This window comes from Oncorhynchus clarkii, chromosome 4 (genome assembly GCF_045791955.1).
Source record: "Oncorhynchus clarkii lewisi isolate Uvic-CL-2024 chromosome 4, UVic_Ocla_1.0, whole genome shotgun sequence".
NCBI classification, from domain to species: Eukaryota; Metazoa; Chordata; class Actinopteri; order Salmoniformes; family Salmonidae; genus Oncorhynchus; species Oncorhynchus clarkii.
Window position 1 is genome coordinate 46,839,890 of NC_092150.1, and position 14,777 is coordinate 46,854,666.

At 40.7% G+C, this 14,777-nt stretch overlaps 2 protein-coding genes across 2 annotated transcripts in view; one reads left to right on the plus strand and one right to left on the minus strand.

The window, feature by feature from the left end:
* LOC139406902 (uncharacterized) overlaps positions 1–14,777 on the plus strand; it is a 624,715-nt gene that overhangs the window by 241,856 nt on the left and 368,082 nt on the right. The gene's annotated exons all lie outside the window — the stretch shown is intronic.
* LOC139407713 (prolactin-2) lies at positions 1,355–3,825 on the minus strand. The gene is made up of 5 exons (XM_071151564.1): positions 3,786–3,825; positions 3,581–3,693; positions 2,391–2,498; positions 1,713–1,895; positions 1,355–1,543 (listed from the first exon to the last, which is right to left on the minus strand). The coding sequence occupies exons 1-5, from the start codon at positions 3,823–3,825 to the stop codon at positions 1,355–1,357; spliced, it is 633 nt and encodes a 210-aa protein (XP_071007665.1).

A 14,777-nucleotide genomic window follows, 5' to 3' on the forward strand; every position in this document is an offset into this window, starting at 1 on the left:
CTGTGAAGAGCACAGGGCGCCAGTGGCGAATATGCCAAACTTGGTGTTCTCTGGCAAATGCTAAACGTCCTGCATGGTGTTGGGCTGTAAGCACAACCCCCACCTGTGGACGTCGGGCCCTCACACCACCCTCATGGAGTCTGTTTCTGACCGTTTGAGCAGACACATGCACATTTGTGGCCTGCTGGAGGTACTTTTGCAGGGCTCTGGCAGTGCTCCTCCTGCTCCTCCTTGCACAAAGGCGGAGGTAGCGGTCCTGCTGCTGGGTTGTTGCCCTCCTACGGCCTCCTCCACATCTCCTGATGTACTGGCCTGTTTCCTGGTAGCGCCTTCATGCTCTGGGCACTAGGCTGACAGACACAGCAAACCTTCTTGCCACAGCTCGCATTGATGTGCCATCCTGGATGAGCTGCCCTACCTAAGCCACTTGTGTGGGTTGTAGACTCCGTCTCATGCTACCACTAGAGTGAAAGCACCGCCAGCATTCAAAAGTGACCAAAACATGTGAACTTTATTGTCAATCAGTGTTGCTTCCTAAGTGGACAGACAGTTTGATTTCACAGAAGTGTGATTGACTTGGAGTTACATTGTGTTGTTTAAGTGTTCCCTTTATTTTTGAACAGTATATATATATATATATGTATATATAAAGCATCCACCAAGCATCCACCATATATAAAGCATCCACCAACTAGTGTGTGTGTACATATATAGTACCTACAGTATGTTACCGTACAGTAATAACAATGTATTTGTGTACACACAGTGCCTGCAGAAAGTTTGAACCCGGTTTCACATTTTTAAGTGATCTACTGGTTGGACTGCTAGTATTCATGTTTTATAATGCAATAAAGATTTTATTTGGTATTTAGTGAAACAGTACATTGTGCATAGTATACGTGACTTGAGAAATCGTATTCTAATGTGCAAATGTTATCATGATGGTCATTGGTCAACTATCAACAGCCCTCTGTATCTACTAAGAATGACTTGGAGGAATGCTTTGTGTTATCCAAATAAATCATTGAAGTTGATTATTCAATGATTATAAGTGCCAATATTAGGTTGAATATTGTTGATGAAATACATTACAGAACATAAACAATAATAAAACCTCTTGAGTTGTATATTACACTGGTAAAATGTGGTTCAGATGACAGGTGTTGAATTTAATGTATAGTCTATGAATAGTCTACAGATAATGTAGATGACATAGATTTTGTGACATCATGACTAATGCTCTAACTTAATAACAACCAATCCCCTGAATTCTCCTTCAAACGGCTACCCCATTTTGGCTCTGTATCAGTTTGAAAATAGAACAATCCCGAACCAAAATGTCTGACATTTTCTCCTAACATGTTTCTGGTCGCATTTTGGTAGCCCGGCATCGAAGGACCTTGAGGAAACTGTCGATTTTGTGGGAGTCCCTGCGGAAGCAGGACATAAGGAAGTGGAAGTTGATGAGGCGGGAGGTCTTGTCATTGCCGAGGTCTCCACCCTTGAAGGGGATTGAAGAAATGTACTGGGAGGAGGGGCCCATCTATAGAGAAAGAGAGAATTTTTTTTTTTAAAGCAGAAGATAGTGCAAAAAGGTTGTCACCTTGAACACAGTGTTCAATTGTTGAACTAAAACCACTAGTACATGTACAGTCTGGAATGCTTCACATGAAAACACACACACACACAGATAAACAGCATCAGTGACCCACCTTGTTGACCAGTATGTCCAGTCCATCTCCTAGGCTCTTGGAGTAGTCCTGCAGTTCCCTGATCTTACTGCTGATGTCACCATTGGAGGGGTGTGGCAGAGTGGGAGCCTCAGAGGAGAGCAGCAGCAGGGGATCATTCCAGGCCAGCAGGAGGGAGCGAGCCAGGGAGATCAGCTCATTCTCCTGAGGAACACAATGGGTAAAGTCATGAAGGAAAGGTCAATCGAATGCTCCTGCTGTTTTACTGAGTGCAACGCTCCAACCCAAAGGTCTTAATCAGGCTTGACGAAAGGGGAGTAGGAATAGTAGGGATTGGGGGTTTAGTCAAGGAACTCTTGTGCAGGTTGTTAAATGCACTGCTTTTTTAGAACGGTGTAAATACTAACATGTATATATACCACAGGGAGGAGACAAACCCAGAGAGAGAGGAGAGGAATGGTACATCTGAGTTAGGAGGCTTCTTTCCTTCATCTCCAAGACTCCACAAATTTAAGACTGCTGGATGCAAATTGCTCACAGCTCTCCAATCCTCTCAGATCTGTGCCTAAGGGCTGTAGATCTACAGGGCTGTAGATTTGATCAATGAAGTGCTCACGCAGGTAGACTGGGAAAAGAGAGAAAGGGGAGAGATTATAACTAATAGAGAGATGAGTGAGGAGAGCACAGAGCTTTACTGACCGATACTCTAAGCGCTTGCTCCTTGTCCTTGGGTGTCTGGAGTGAGGAGGTGTGACACATAGATGGACGTGGCATCATCACTCGTCCCATTGGTGGGAAGTGAGAGTCCTGAGACAGAGAGAGAGAGGTGGAACAGCAAAAAGCGGTTAAAATAAGGTTAGCTCAAATTGAACATACTCTGACACATAATACTCTGAACATATTAATTTAACGAACAATACATACATCTTGAACACAAACAGACCAGGTATACACACAGATACACATACACACACAGACCAACGTACACATGCATGGTTGTCCTATGGTTATTAACCATCCTACAACTTTCTGGGAATGGTACAAGATAGTTGTTTGGCTTTGGAACATTCTCAGCACATTTATGGAACAGAAAGTCTCCTAAAAGTTCCAACGTGGTTACATTTAATAAAACTTTTTGTAACGTTCATTCTTCAACTGGTCTGGCATTGAGAATATTCTCAAATAGTTCAGAGAACGTTAATTTCAGTTCTGCAGCATAATGTTTCCTACAGGTTTCCTCAGGGTTCTATTTAAAATCATGTTCAGGTGGGTTGGCCGCATGCACTAATGAGTGCTTGTTTCCTTTAGAAATGGATTCCGTTTGAATAGACAAAAATTAACAGCTTTTGTATGTGTAAAAAAAAAACATGGCATGTTAGTTCCATCCTGGTGGCGCAGTGGACTAATTCCATGGATAGAGGACTGAAGATTATAGGTTTTAACCGCACTGATGCCATAAATAAAAAATGTTGCATGATGAATGCCAAAGGAAATGGATTTCCATGTGTCCCATCTGTGCTTAAGAGTTCAAAAAAGTTTACCCAAAATAATCTGAAAGTGTTATTGAAATATTCAGAGAAAGTTAAGGAAGTTATTCAAAAACCTCCAAATAACATATCATTTCCATTCTTAGAGCTTTAATAAAACCTCCCAGGAAAACTTTCAATAAACCAGAGTAAAATATTCTCAGAACCTCCCTGCAAACTAAAGCTAAACATTCCCAGAACAGGCAACATTTTCACTTCTGTTCTCAGAACGTTTAAAAAACGCTCAGTTTTACCAATCAGGAAACGCATGGCTTCGTTGCCACAACCAATGTGAAACCAAAAACAGACATTCCCACAACTTCCAAGCAACCAAATGTGCTAGCTGGGATGGTTGTTACTGACCAGGTCCTTGTTGAGGGAAGTGCTGAGTGAGTGAAGCTTGTCTGATCGCTGGGAAGCTCTCTCCATTAGGTCACTAAGGCCAATGGCATGACAGGACACAACTAGACACAGAACTAGAGGTGAGAGAGAGAGAGGTTTGGTTTGAGTCAACTTGCCTCCATCAATAACTCTCACACACAGACTAAACACACACGTTTCATCTCACCTGCTAAGTGGAGTTTGGTACCCTGGGATCGGCGAGCCATCTTTCTTTCTTTTCTCTTCTCTCCTTATCTTCTTGTCCTTCCTCTCCTGCTTTTTGGCTGTCGTACCTTTTCGTCCCCCTTATATAGTGCCCTTGTCTTTTTCATTTGTGAATGCATAAGTCTGGTGACTGTGCGTATTGTTCAGAACTAGTTTTCTCCTGATCACTAATGAGAAACATTTGGGGTGTCTGTCCCTTAGGTATGTACTCATCAATACCCATGGTATTTTTTAAGGTGAGATAGTGAGGTGGACAAAAGCTGTCGGAAAAAAAGAGAGAGGGGCTGGGGGGTGGTTGAAGGGCAATTAGATTCCATTAATATGATTTTTAAATGAAATCATTTATTCGTCCCACAAGGTGGGATCTACAGTACACTATGGAAGTTTAGTTACTAATCGTTTCTGTCAAAAATTCTGTACAGCCTCTTTAACTGTCATGTGTTATTCCCAGATTTGAGCGAACACCATGTCTTGTCTTTTTCCTGTTGTTAGATGTTTATTTGATAGTGTTGTTAGTGTGCTGTTGGCTCCTTCTTCCCTTTAGTTTGGCCACTGTGACCAATGTTCACAGCATTTGCTAAATGACCATCTTTCTTATCATACCATTATTACACTGTACCATTCTCTCTCACTTAATCCACTTTCAATGGGGTTACTGAGTGGCATAGCGTTCTAAACACTGCATCGCAGTGCTTGAGGTGTCACTACAGACCCGGGTTTGATCCCAAGCTGTATCACAACCGGTCGTGACCGGGAGTCCTATAGGGCAGCGCACAATTGTCCAAGCGGCGTCCGGGTTAGGGGAGGGTTTGGCCGGCTCATTGCGCTCTAGCGACTTCTTGTGGCGGGCCGGGGGCCCGCAGGCTGACTTTGAACGGTGTGCAGCTGGCTTCCGGGTTAAGCGGGTGGGTGTTAAGGAGTGTGGTTTGGTGGGTCATGTTTCGAAGGACACATGACTTGACCTTTGCCTCTCCTGAGCCCGTTAGGGAGCTGCAGCAATGAGACAAGATCGGAATTGAATCGCAATTGGATATCACGAAATTGGGGAGAAAAAGAGGGTAAAATACAAACAAAAAAATAATAATAAAAAAAATACAAAATAAACCACTTTCAATGAGCCTCGGGTAGGCTACACTGCCACCCAGTTGGTATTCCACACAAGTCATCTTTCCACATGGCATGGACTGAGGTGGTTCCAAGAACCAATGGGAAACCAAAAACTTCCCACAACTTCCAAGGATCCAAATGTGCTGGGACTGTAACTGAAACCATACACCACCTACCACCATCTATGTGTATCAGTGATCTACGCCCAGTGCAGAATCATAACTGGAGGTCCTTGCGTGTGTCTAGAATCTTCATCCCAATCACTCATTGACATCAATACATTATCTTCATACATGATCTACATGTGGCCTGGGGTGGTCTAGCGATTCGGGCTGCTGCCTTCAGCGCACACATATACTGTGTTGTGTGGGTTCGAATCCGACCTACTGGCACAAATTCTATTTCTCTTTGTCTCTTTCCCAGAAAAAAAAAGTCAAAAGAAAGAAGGCAGAATGTGGTCACATGCATTGGGCTTGAGTTATTCAGGACTGTTATACCTTGTTGAGCCAACAGAGGCTGCTCTTTTCTCCAGATAGAGAGCAAACCAGACTAGAATTTAAATGTTTGATATTAGGCCTACAATTCACCTAAGGACTCCTGTATCTTCAAGAAATGGTCTCTGGTCTCCCTGGGTAACCATAGCACTGCCTTTATTGGGGAATAAATAAGAACTCCTAGAAAGCCGGCAAGCCAGAGGTTTGCTCCTTATGAATCTGTAGCAGTGTGTGTGTGTGTGTGTGTGTGTGTGTGTGTGTGTGCGCGCACGCAGATGTCTGGTGTATGGTGTATGGTGTGTGCGCGGAGTGTAGACTATTCAGTGTATCATTTACATGTTGGACACACACACGCACACATGAAACACTCCTCCTCTCCCCCCTCGTATTACCTATACCTCTGACTTTAAATGTAAGTTCCTTCCCTTTATAGGTGCCACTGGAATCTAGCAACTCCCACTGGCTCTCTCTCCTTACCAACCCATTCTTTACCAACCCCTACTTGAACACAGAACTACTCCCAAATGTTTATTTTTCTCTTTCTATCATTCTTAACAAACCTTTCCTTACCAACTGCTGTAACACAAAATACAAAACCTCCAAATCTCTCCCTCTCTCTCTCTTTCAATCTCTCTTGTCTTTTTCTCTCCAAATGTTCCACTGCTTACTGTTACTAAAACAAGAATTGTAGTGGCTGTATTTGTGCTGTGCTGGCTTGATGTGATTTGCAGTAGAGGAATGGGGATGTGGGTTCTGGCCAGGCATGTGGCTATGGATGTTAGACTCAGGTACAGTAGATGTGATCACTGTAGGAGCCTGAGGAATAGTTGGCCTGCCTGATCTTTTGCAAACCAGTGATGAAACCACAAATATGACAAAAACAAAAGGAGAAGAGGGAGGGAGTGAGTGAAGAGACAACAAAGAGAGAGAGAGAGAGTGGGGGGTAGAGAGAGAAAGAACAATGAGGCAACAAAATATTCTGTCTCTTTTAGACAACTTCCTGGACAAAACGTTTCACTGTAATAACTTGGCAGTAGAAAACCAAAATAGTATAATTGACCTCTCAGCTTTCCTATCAAGTCAAAAAAATTCAAGCCGAAAACCTAAGAAAATGAACAACTATGACAAATGGTTTGATGAAGAATGTAAAAACCTAAGAAAGAAACTGAGAAACCTATCCAACCAAAGACATAGAGACCCATTAAACCTGAGCCTATGCCTTCACCATGGTGAATCACTAAAACAATACTGAAATACACTACGAACAAAGAAGGAACAGGAAGTCAGAAATCAGCTCAATGTAATTAAAGAATCCATAGACTCTAACCACTTTTGGGAAAATTGGAAAACACTAAACAAACAACAACACGAAGAGTTATCTATCCAAAATGGAGATGTATGGATAAACCACTTCTCCAATCTTTTTGGCCCTATAACAAAGAACAGACAGCAAAAACATATACATGATAAAATACAAATCTTAGAATCAACTATTAAAGACTCCCAGAAGCCACTGGATTCTCCAAGTACATTGAATGAACTACAGGACAAAATACAAACCCTCCAACCCAAAAAGGCTTGTGGTGTTGATGGTATCCTAAATGAAATGATACAATTATATCGTCCAAAAATTCCAATAGGCTATACTTAAACTCTTTAACATCATCCTTAGCTCTGGCATCTTTTCCAATATTTGGAACCAAGGACTGATCAACCCCAATCCACAAAGGTGGAGACAAATTTAACCCCAATAACTACCGTGGGATATGCGTCAACAGCAACCTTGGGAAAATCCTCTGCATTATCATTAACATTTCCCTGTTTAGGTTTTCAGTGAAACAATGTACTGAGCAAATGTCAAATTGGCTTTTTACAAAATTACCGTACAACAGATTCATATTCATCCTGCACAACCTAACTGACAAAGAAACAGACCAAAACAAAGGCAAAGTCTTCTCATGCTTTGTTGATTTCAAAAAAGCGTTTGACTCAATTTGGCATTAAGGTCTGCTATACAAATTGATGGAAAAGCATAGAACATTGTAAAATCCATGTACACAAACAACAAGTGTGTGGTTAAAATGGGCAAAAAACACATATATTTATTTCCACAGGGCCATTGGGTGAGACATGGATACAGTTTAAGCCCCACCCTCTTCAACATATATATCAACAAATTGGCGAGGGCACTAGAACAGCACCCGGCCTCACCCTACTAGAATCTGAAGTCAAATGTCTATTGTTTGCTGATGATCTGGTGCTTCTGTACCCAACCAAGGAGGGCCTACAGCAGCACCTAGATCTTCTGCACATATTCTCTCTCCCTCCTTTTCTTTCTCAAAGATTTGGCTTTAGTATGCTTTTTTTCTTCTCCCTTGCTATTCACTCATTTCCCCCAACTCTCTCTTACCTAAAATGTTTGGCAGAGCCTCTATCAATTCAATTTAAATTTATGGGCTTTATTGGCAAGGGAAACGTATGTTTACATTGCCAAAGCAGTGCCAAAGCAATGTAAACATCTCCCTCCTCTGCTCTCTCCCACACTTTCTAAAAGGGGTTGGTGTAACCTCTCTCTCTCTCCAGTGAAAGAGGTTGGTTCTACTAAGTTTGTGTAAAGGAAATTCCACTACCTCCCCCAGTGCCTCTATGGCACTCCATACGTAGTGTAGTACACACACACACACACACACACACACACACACACACACACACACACACACACACACACACACACACGCAGAGAGAGACTCAAACGCAACACACCCCCTCTGTCCATCACATTCACTAGAACTTTAGGAAACCTTTGAATGTTTTTGGAGGCCTCAGCATAGTGATTCCTCTACACACTCACTTGGATGTAATACTTTATATTTGTAATAAAGCTGTTCTGGGATCAGTTTTAGCACAATGGATACTTTTATTGTGTGCCACAATGATCTCTTTGTCTCTGGCCTATATCATGCTCTTGCTATGTTGCTCATTGAGGCATGCAGAAGGCTTTTGATGTACAGATGAAGTTCATTATAGGGAAACATGAGATAGAATAGCTATAGCCTGATGCAAAAGAACAGATGCCCTGGGCATACACATTAACAGCCATGTGCTAACTCTACCAAGTTTTTGTATATTGATTCAAACATAGGCTATGTACATGTAAGGCTCATGTCAAGAGGGTCAGGCACGTGTACTGCTACTATGTGTAGTGTAAGCCTAATGCTTTTTGTACATTTGTGTTCCAGTTATGCATTGAACTGAAGTCCCAGTTCATTCCGGTGAAATCCAGTCCCACTGCAGGACAATGTAATTGGGTGGCGTTTAATGGTAATTTAATTAGAACTAGAGTTAAGCCTCTCGTGGTGTTTTCTCATGAATATGAATCTATAGGAGCTATTAATGGACATCTGATGCTTCTCTAGGGGAGACAGAGGGAAGGGGGTTTGGTGAAGGGGACATTGGCAAAGATGGTATAAGAACACCGGTGGGCTATCTCACAAAGGTTGTTAGGTTTTCTCTTCAGTATCCCACTTTTTTTTTGCATGTTTGCAACATCACTTATTGGGAGTTTGGACTTAAATGTCCATGCTTTCTTAAAAAGTACGGAACATGTTATAGTAGTTGGCCTATGGCTGTAGGCCATGTCCAAAATACTATGTTTACCAGACTTGAGTCATAGACCCCTTGTAATAAGGTTGGGAAATGTTTGGGTTTTGAGCTGCTTTACTAAAATATGCACAAGTAGGCCCTAAAGATTTATTTGGCATTCCTATTTTTTGAGTCGCGAATGTTTTGCATTTCTGACTATATTCGGTTAAAATAAATGCTGTTAAATGGACTGTTGCAAAAGAAGTTACCTGTGCTGCACATTCCTGTGATTAGTATTTTGTTTGATGTGACCAGTCGCAATGACAGCTGGCAAAAATGCCAATGCTTGACAGTAAATGTATTAAATGTGCGTTTCGAATTGAGTAGTAGCCTACATGGAGCCAATGCAATTAGCCTGTGTATTGTTAAAACAATTGTGGTTTTGGCTTAGCAGAATGTGCACGCACATGCCGTGTAAAAATGGTCTTTCTAGCTGTATTTCCTCGTTAGTGTAACATTTAAGTAGTGCGTTTGAATTATTTGCCTTCGAGCCACAGTTTTATTAAACAAAGTTTACTACCGAGTTTGAACACGAATGGAATTTCCGTCGCCCCCCCCACATGTGTAGTCTACTTTGATATAGGCTACTCATCTGGATTTATTGCGCAACCTTGGCCAGGCTTGAGTAGTATTAAATAAGTCTTCGTAATCGTTTATGGTTGGGTAGATAATGTCTTGGTTACTTTACTGTACTATATAAAAAAAATAAGGTTACTGAACGTTAGTTTAATAACAATGGCACTGACTTCTGCCGGTAGCCTTTGAAGGTAATGACTTGTATGACCGTTGTATGTCCACTGAGGTAAGTTGGTTTTATATGCACACATTGACATTCAACAGACATTCACCAAAAGCTATTTAAAAATGTAAAAATCAATAACTAATTAACCGTTTCTCACAGAATCATCAAACTAGATTTTATTTATTCTATAAATGTATAGCATACTTTTACAACCTTTGTTTTGAGTAGAAATTCCAGTTTTGACTTGATAGAAATACTACAATCAATAAAATGCCATTTAAAGCGGTATAAATCAATAACTAATTCACCGTTTGTCACAGAAACATCAAACTAGGTATGATCTATTCTATAAATGTCTAGCATACTTTTACAAGCTTGTTTTGAGGACAAATTCCAGTTTTGATTTGATAGAAATACATTAAATCTATAAAATTACATTTAAAGCAAAACACCAGTCTCAACGTCAACAGTGAAGAGGCGACTCCGGGATGTTGGCCTTCTAGGCAGAGTTGCAAAGAAAAAGCTGAATCTGAGACTGGCCAATAAAAAGAAAAGATTAAGATGGGCCAAAGAACACAGACACTGGACAGAGGAACTCTGCCTAGAAGGCCAGCATCCCGGAATCGCCTCTTCACTGTTGACGTTGAGACTGGTGTTTGCGGGTACTATTTAAATGAAGCTGCCAGTTGTGGACTTGTGAGGCATCTGTTTCTCAAACTAGACACTCTAATGGACTTGTCCTCTTGCTCAGTTGTGCACCAGGGCCGTGTCCAGCTACTATTGTCATTTACAACATTAACAATGTCTACACTGTATTTCGGATCAATTTGATGTTATTTTAATGGACAAAAATGTGCTTTTCTTTAAAAAACAAAGACATTTCTATGTGACCCCAAGCTTATGAACGATAGTGTACGTATATACTGTATATATATATTAGCATGGGTATTGAAAGATACCAGAGGGTAGATAACAAAAAAGCACTAATATAAAAAGTAAGCGGTACATGTCTGGTTTTTGGGCTAAATGTATACATTATGATTTGCCTCTGAACTGTATGTGAACCCCTCTGCAATCTACTGGCACTAAGCATTAAAAACTATGACTTCAACCAGGCTGTCCCTATGCTATTTTCTCTCTTTCTCTCTTAAACTGCTAGCACAAAGCCTATGTGAAAATGTGGTTTTTCACAAAAGATAATGAAAAAAAATATCACCTGGCCCAAATCAGCTATACATAATTCAGCAGGGAGGTGTGCAACTACCACACATTATACCCATTATACCAGTAAAAAAAACTGTCACCTACATAGGTATTACAAAATCCCTTTCAGTTCACATTCCTTGCAGAAAGAACAATTTGCAAACATTTTAAAACGTCCAGAAAGACAGTGGTCTTTAAAGGGTATTTATACTTTAAAATACATATTTTATGTGAATGGATGTGGATGAAAGCATTCTGCAATTGTTTTAATGTCCTAGTTTCATTTTTTTCTTTACCTCCAACTCTATGTATCCAAGTGAGCCTATGAGGACCTTGGGGGATCAGATTTACCATTATACCCATTGATCAAACGTATAACAGACAGACACTGCTCAAAAGGAGTTGTTTGTGATATCTACACTCAGTTGCCACTTTATTAGGTTCACCATCCTATTCACAAAAATAAATTGCTCCTACATACACCAAGTCCAGTGGTCTTGGTTTGCAAGACACTAAAGCATGCAGAGAAGTATTCAGGTATTCTGTTACTGTTTGTTTGAACTTTATAATGTGCAAAATGACAGCACAGTCTGTGATGGTCTTTTGTAACTCAGAAAAGTTCCAAAACTGTTATTTTAAATATTCCAACACTCAGCTGGTACTGACTGTAATAAACTACAACTGGACTTAAACATTTGAACAGTCTCTCTCCCAGTTTCATCAACTGTTTTGAATTCATGGTGTTCCAGATGCAAAGGGGGTTGTACCTAAGAAAGTGACCACTGCATCTATAGACTTTCCAGAATGTGTTCTATATTATATTGTATTAAACATTTGGCTGTAAGTGTTGAACAGTTGAATCTATTACCTCAGGAAAAAAGCCTGGAGAATGGAAATACTGATACTGGAAAATACATTTTGGGAGGTTTAATGTACTTTGATGTAAACTCATCAAAAAAAAGAAATGTCCCTTTTTCAGGACCTTGTCGTAAAAATCCAATGTGTGCTTTGCATCATCCAGAGAAAACTGAAGATCATCTGACCAACTGGGTTTGTCTTTGTGTCACATAACAGTACGCTATGAAAACACATGTAGTTTCATACTTCAAGACATTTAGAAATATGAAACTTTGTCTTGAAACTTTTTTATCAAGGTTATCCTTGTGTTATTGCTAGGGTTGAACATTTTGGGGAATATTCAGAGGTGGAAACTTTCCATGGGAATTAACAGGAATATATGGGAATTAATACGAATTAAATGTGGATGTTTTTTAGCATTGGATATATTTACCATATCATATGGAGAGAGAAACATAAACCTTTTACCTTATCATAGGTAGACAAATTGCAAATGATTAAATCCTTCCAATAGAAAGAATTTTTTGTTACAAAATGAACTTGAATTAAATTGGTTGAGTGTTCACATGGGATGATTTCACTGAACAACAAAATAAAGGGAATACTGAATGATCCCCAATGATCCATTGCATCTCCCAAAAACGTTTTCAACATACATTGGGGCAAACAATTATTTAGTCAGCCCCCAATTTTGCAAGTTCTCCCACTTAAAAAGATGAGAGAGGCCTGAAATTTTCATCATAGGTACACTTCAACTATGACAGACAAAATGAGGGAAAAAAATCCAGAAAATCACATTGTAGGATTTTTTATGAATTTATTTGCAAATTATCGTGGAAATGCTCAGAATGCTCTTGCCAACATACTTGGTGTCCAACATGTATGCTGCGGCATGTATGGGCTTCAGGCAGAAGTCTTCATGCTTTTTGATGTATTTCAGAACTGCAGTTTCCTCTGATTGGAGCAACAGTGAAGTGGGCAGGGCAGTACAGATTTATTCTCTTACTTCTGCAACCAGAGTCTGAACATCAGACAGGATGGAATTGTCTCCCTCAATCTGTGCAATGACTACTGCTATAGGTTCAGGAGTTTCAGGCTGCGTACCACTCTCTCCCAAAATGCATCATCCAGGAGGATCCTCTTGATGGGGCTGTCCTTATTGGCAGACTGATATGGCCATTTCTTGGAGAGACTCCTTCCCCTCCAAGAGACTGTCAAACATGATGACAACACCACCACAACGGGTGTTGCTGGGCAGCTTCAATGTGGTGCTCTTATTCTTCTCACTTTGCTTGGTGAGGTTGATTGCTGCCCTGCCCACCTCACTGTTGCTCCAATCAGAGGAAACTGCAGTTCTGAAATACATCAAAAAAGTGTGAAGACTTCTGCCTGAAGCCCATACATGCCGCAGCATACATGTTGGACACCAAGTATGTTGGCAAGAGCATTCTGTCTGGTGCAGAGATGATGACCCTTGATGACCCTTCACATACCTAACCATTTCCTTGGCTCTTTTGTTGAGTGTATCCATTGTTTTCAGTGTCATGATGTCCTTGAGAAGCAGATTCAATGAGCAGCACAGCCAATGGGTGTGATGTGAGGGTAGGACTCCTCCACTTTTGACCAAGCAGTCTTCATGTTCACAGCATTGTCCGTCACCAGTCTTTGATGTCATTGATGACTGCCTTCAGCTCATCTGCAATGTAGAGACCGGTGTGTCTGTCCCTGATGTCTGTGCTCTTGTAGAATACTGGTAGAGGGGTGGAGATGATGTACTTAATTATTTCTTGCCCCCGAACATTCGACCACCCATTGGAGATGATTGCAATACAGTCTGCTTGGCCTTCACTTGAACTCTGTTGAACTCTGCATCCAACAAATGAGTAGATAAAGCATGTCTGTTTGGAGGGGTCTATGATGGGTGAAAAACATTCATAAATCTCTTCCAATACACATTGCCTGTGAGCATCAGAGGTGAACTAGTTGCATACACAGCTCGAGCAAGACATTCATCAGCATTTCTCTGATTACGTTCCTCCGTTGAGTATAAAAACTGATTCCAGGAGGACCATGAGCTGTTGCTATCGATAAGGTGTCTGATTCAACATTTTCACCTCGAATAGAAGTAGATGGACTTTTGTCAGAGGTTGCTTGTTGTGAGCGCTGAGGGAACTCTATGCACTTGACCATTCTGCATCTTTGTTGCATTCTTCACATATGATTTGGCACAGTATTTGCAAATGTACACAACTTTTCTTTCTACATAGCAGCAGTGAAATGTCTCCACACATCAGATAGTGCCAAACACAATTCCATGTACAGATAAATAGTTAAGCTGTTAGATTAAAAAGTTAGAAATGATTTAAACACACTTTGCTCTAGGGTACTATTTACTAGTTAACAAAAAATCATGTACAGTGCCTTGCGAAAGTATTTGGCCCCCTTGAACTTTGCGACCTTTTGCCACATTTCAGGCTTCAAACATAAAGATATAAAACTGTATTTCTTTGTGAAGAATCAACAACAAGTGGGACACAATCATGAAGTGGAACGACATTTATTGGATATTTCAAACTTTTTTAACAAATCAAAAACTGAAAAATTGGGCGTGCAAAATTATTCAGCCCCCTTAAGTTAATACTTTGTAGCGCCACCTTTTGCTGCGATTACAGCTGTAAGTCGCTTGGGGTATGTCTCTATCAGTTTTGCACATCGAGAGACTGAATTTTTTTCCCATTCCTCCTTGCAAAACAGCTCGAGCTCAGTGAGGTTGGATGGAGAGCATTTGTGAACAGCAGTTTTCAGTTCTTTCCACAGATTCTCGATTGGATTCAGGTCTGGACTTTGACTTTCTAACACCTGGATATGTTTATTTTTGAACCATTCCATTGTAGATTTTGCTTTATGT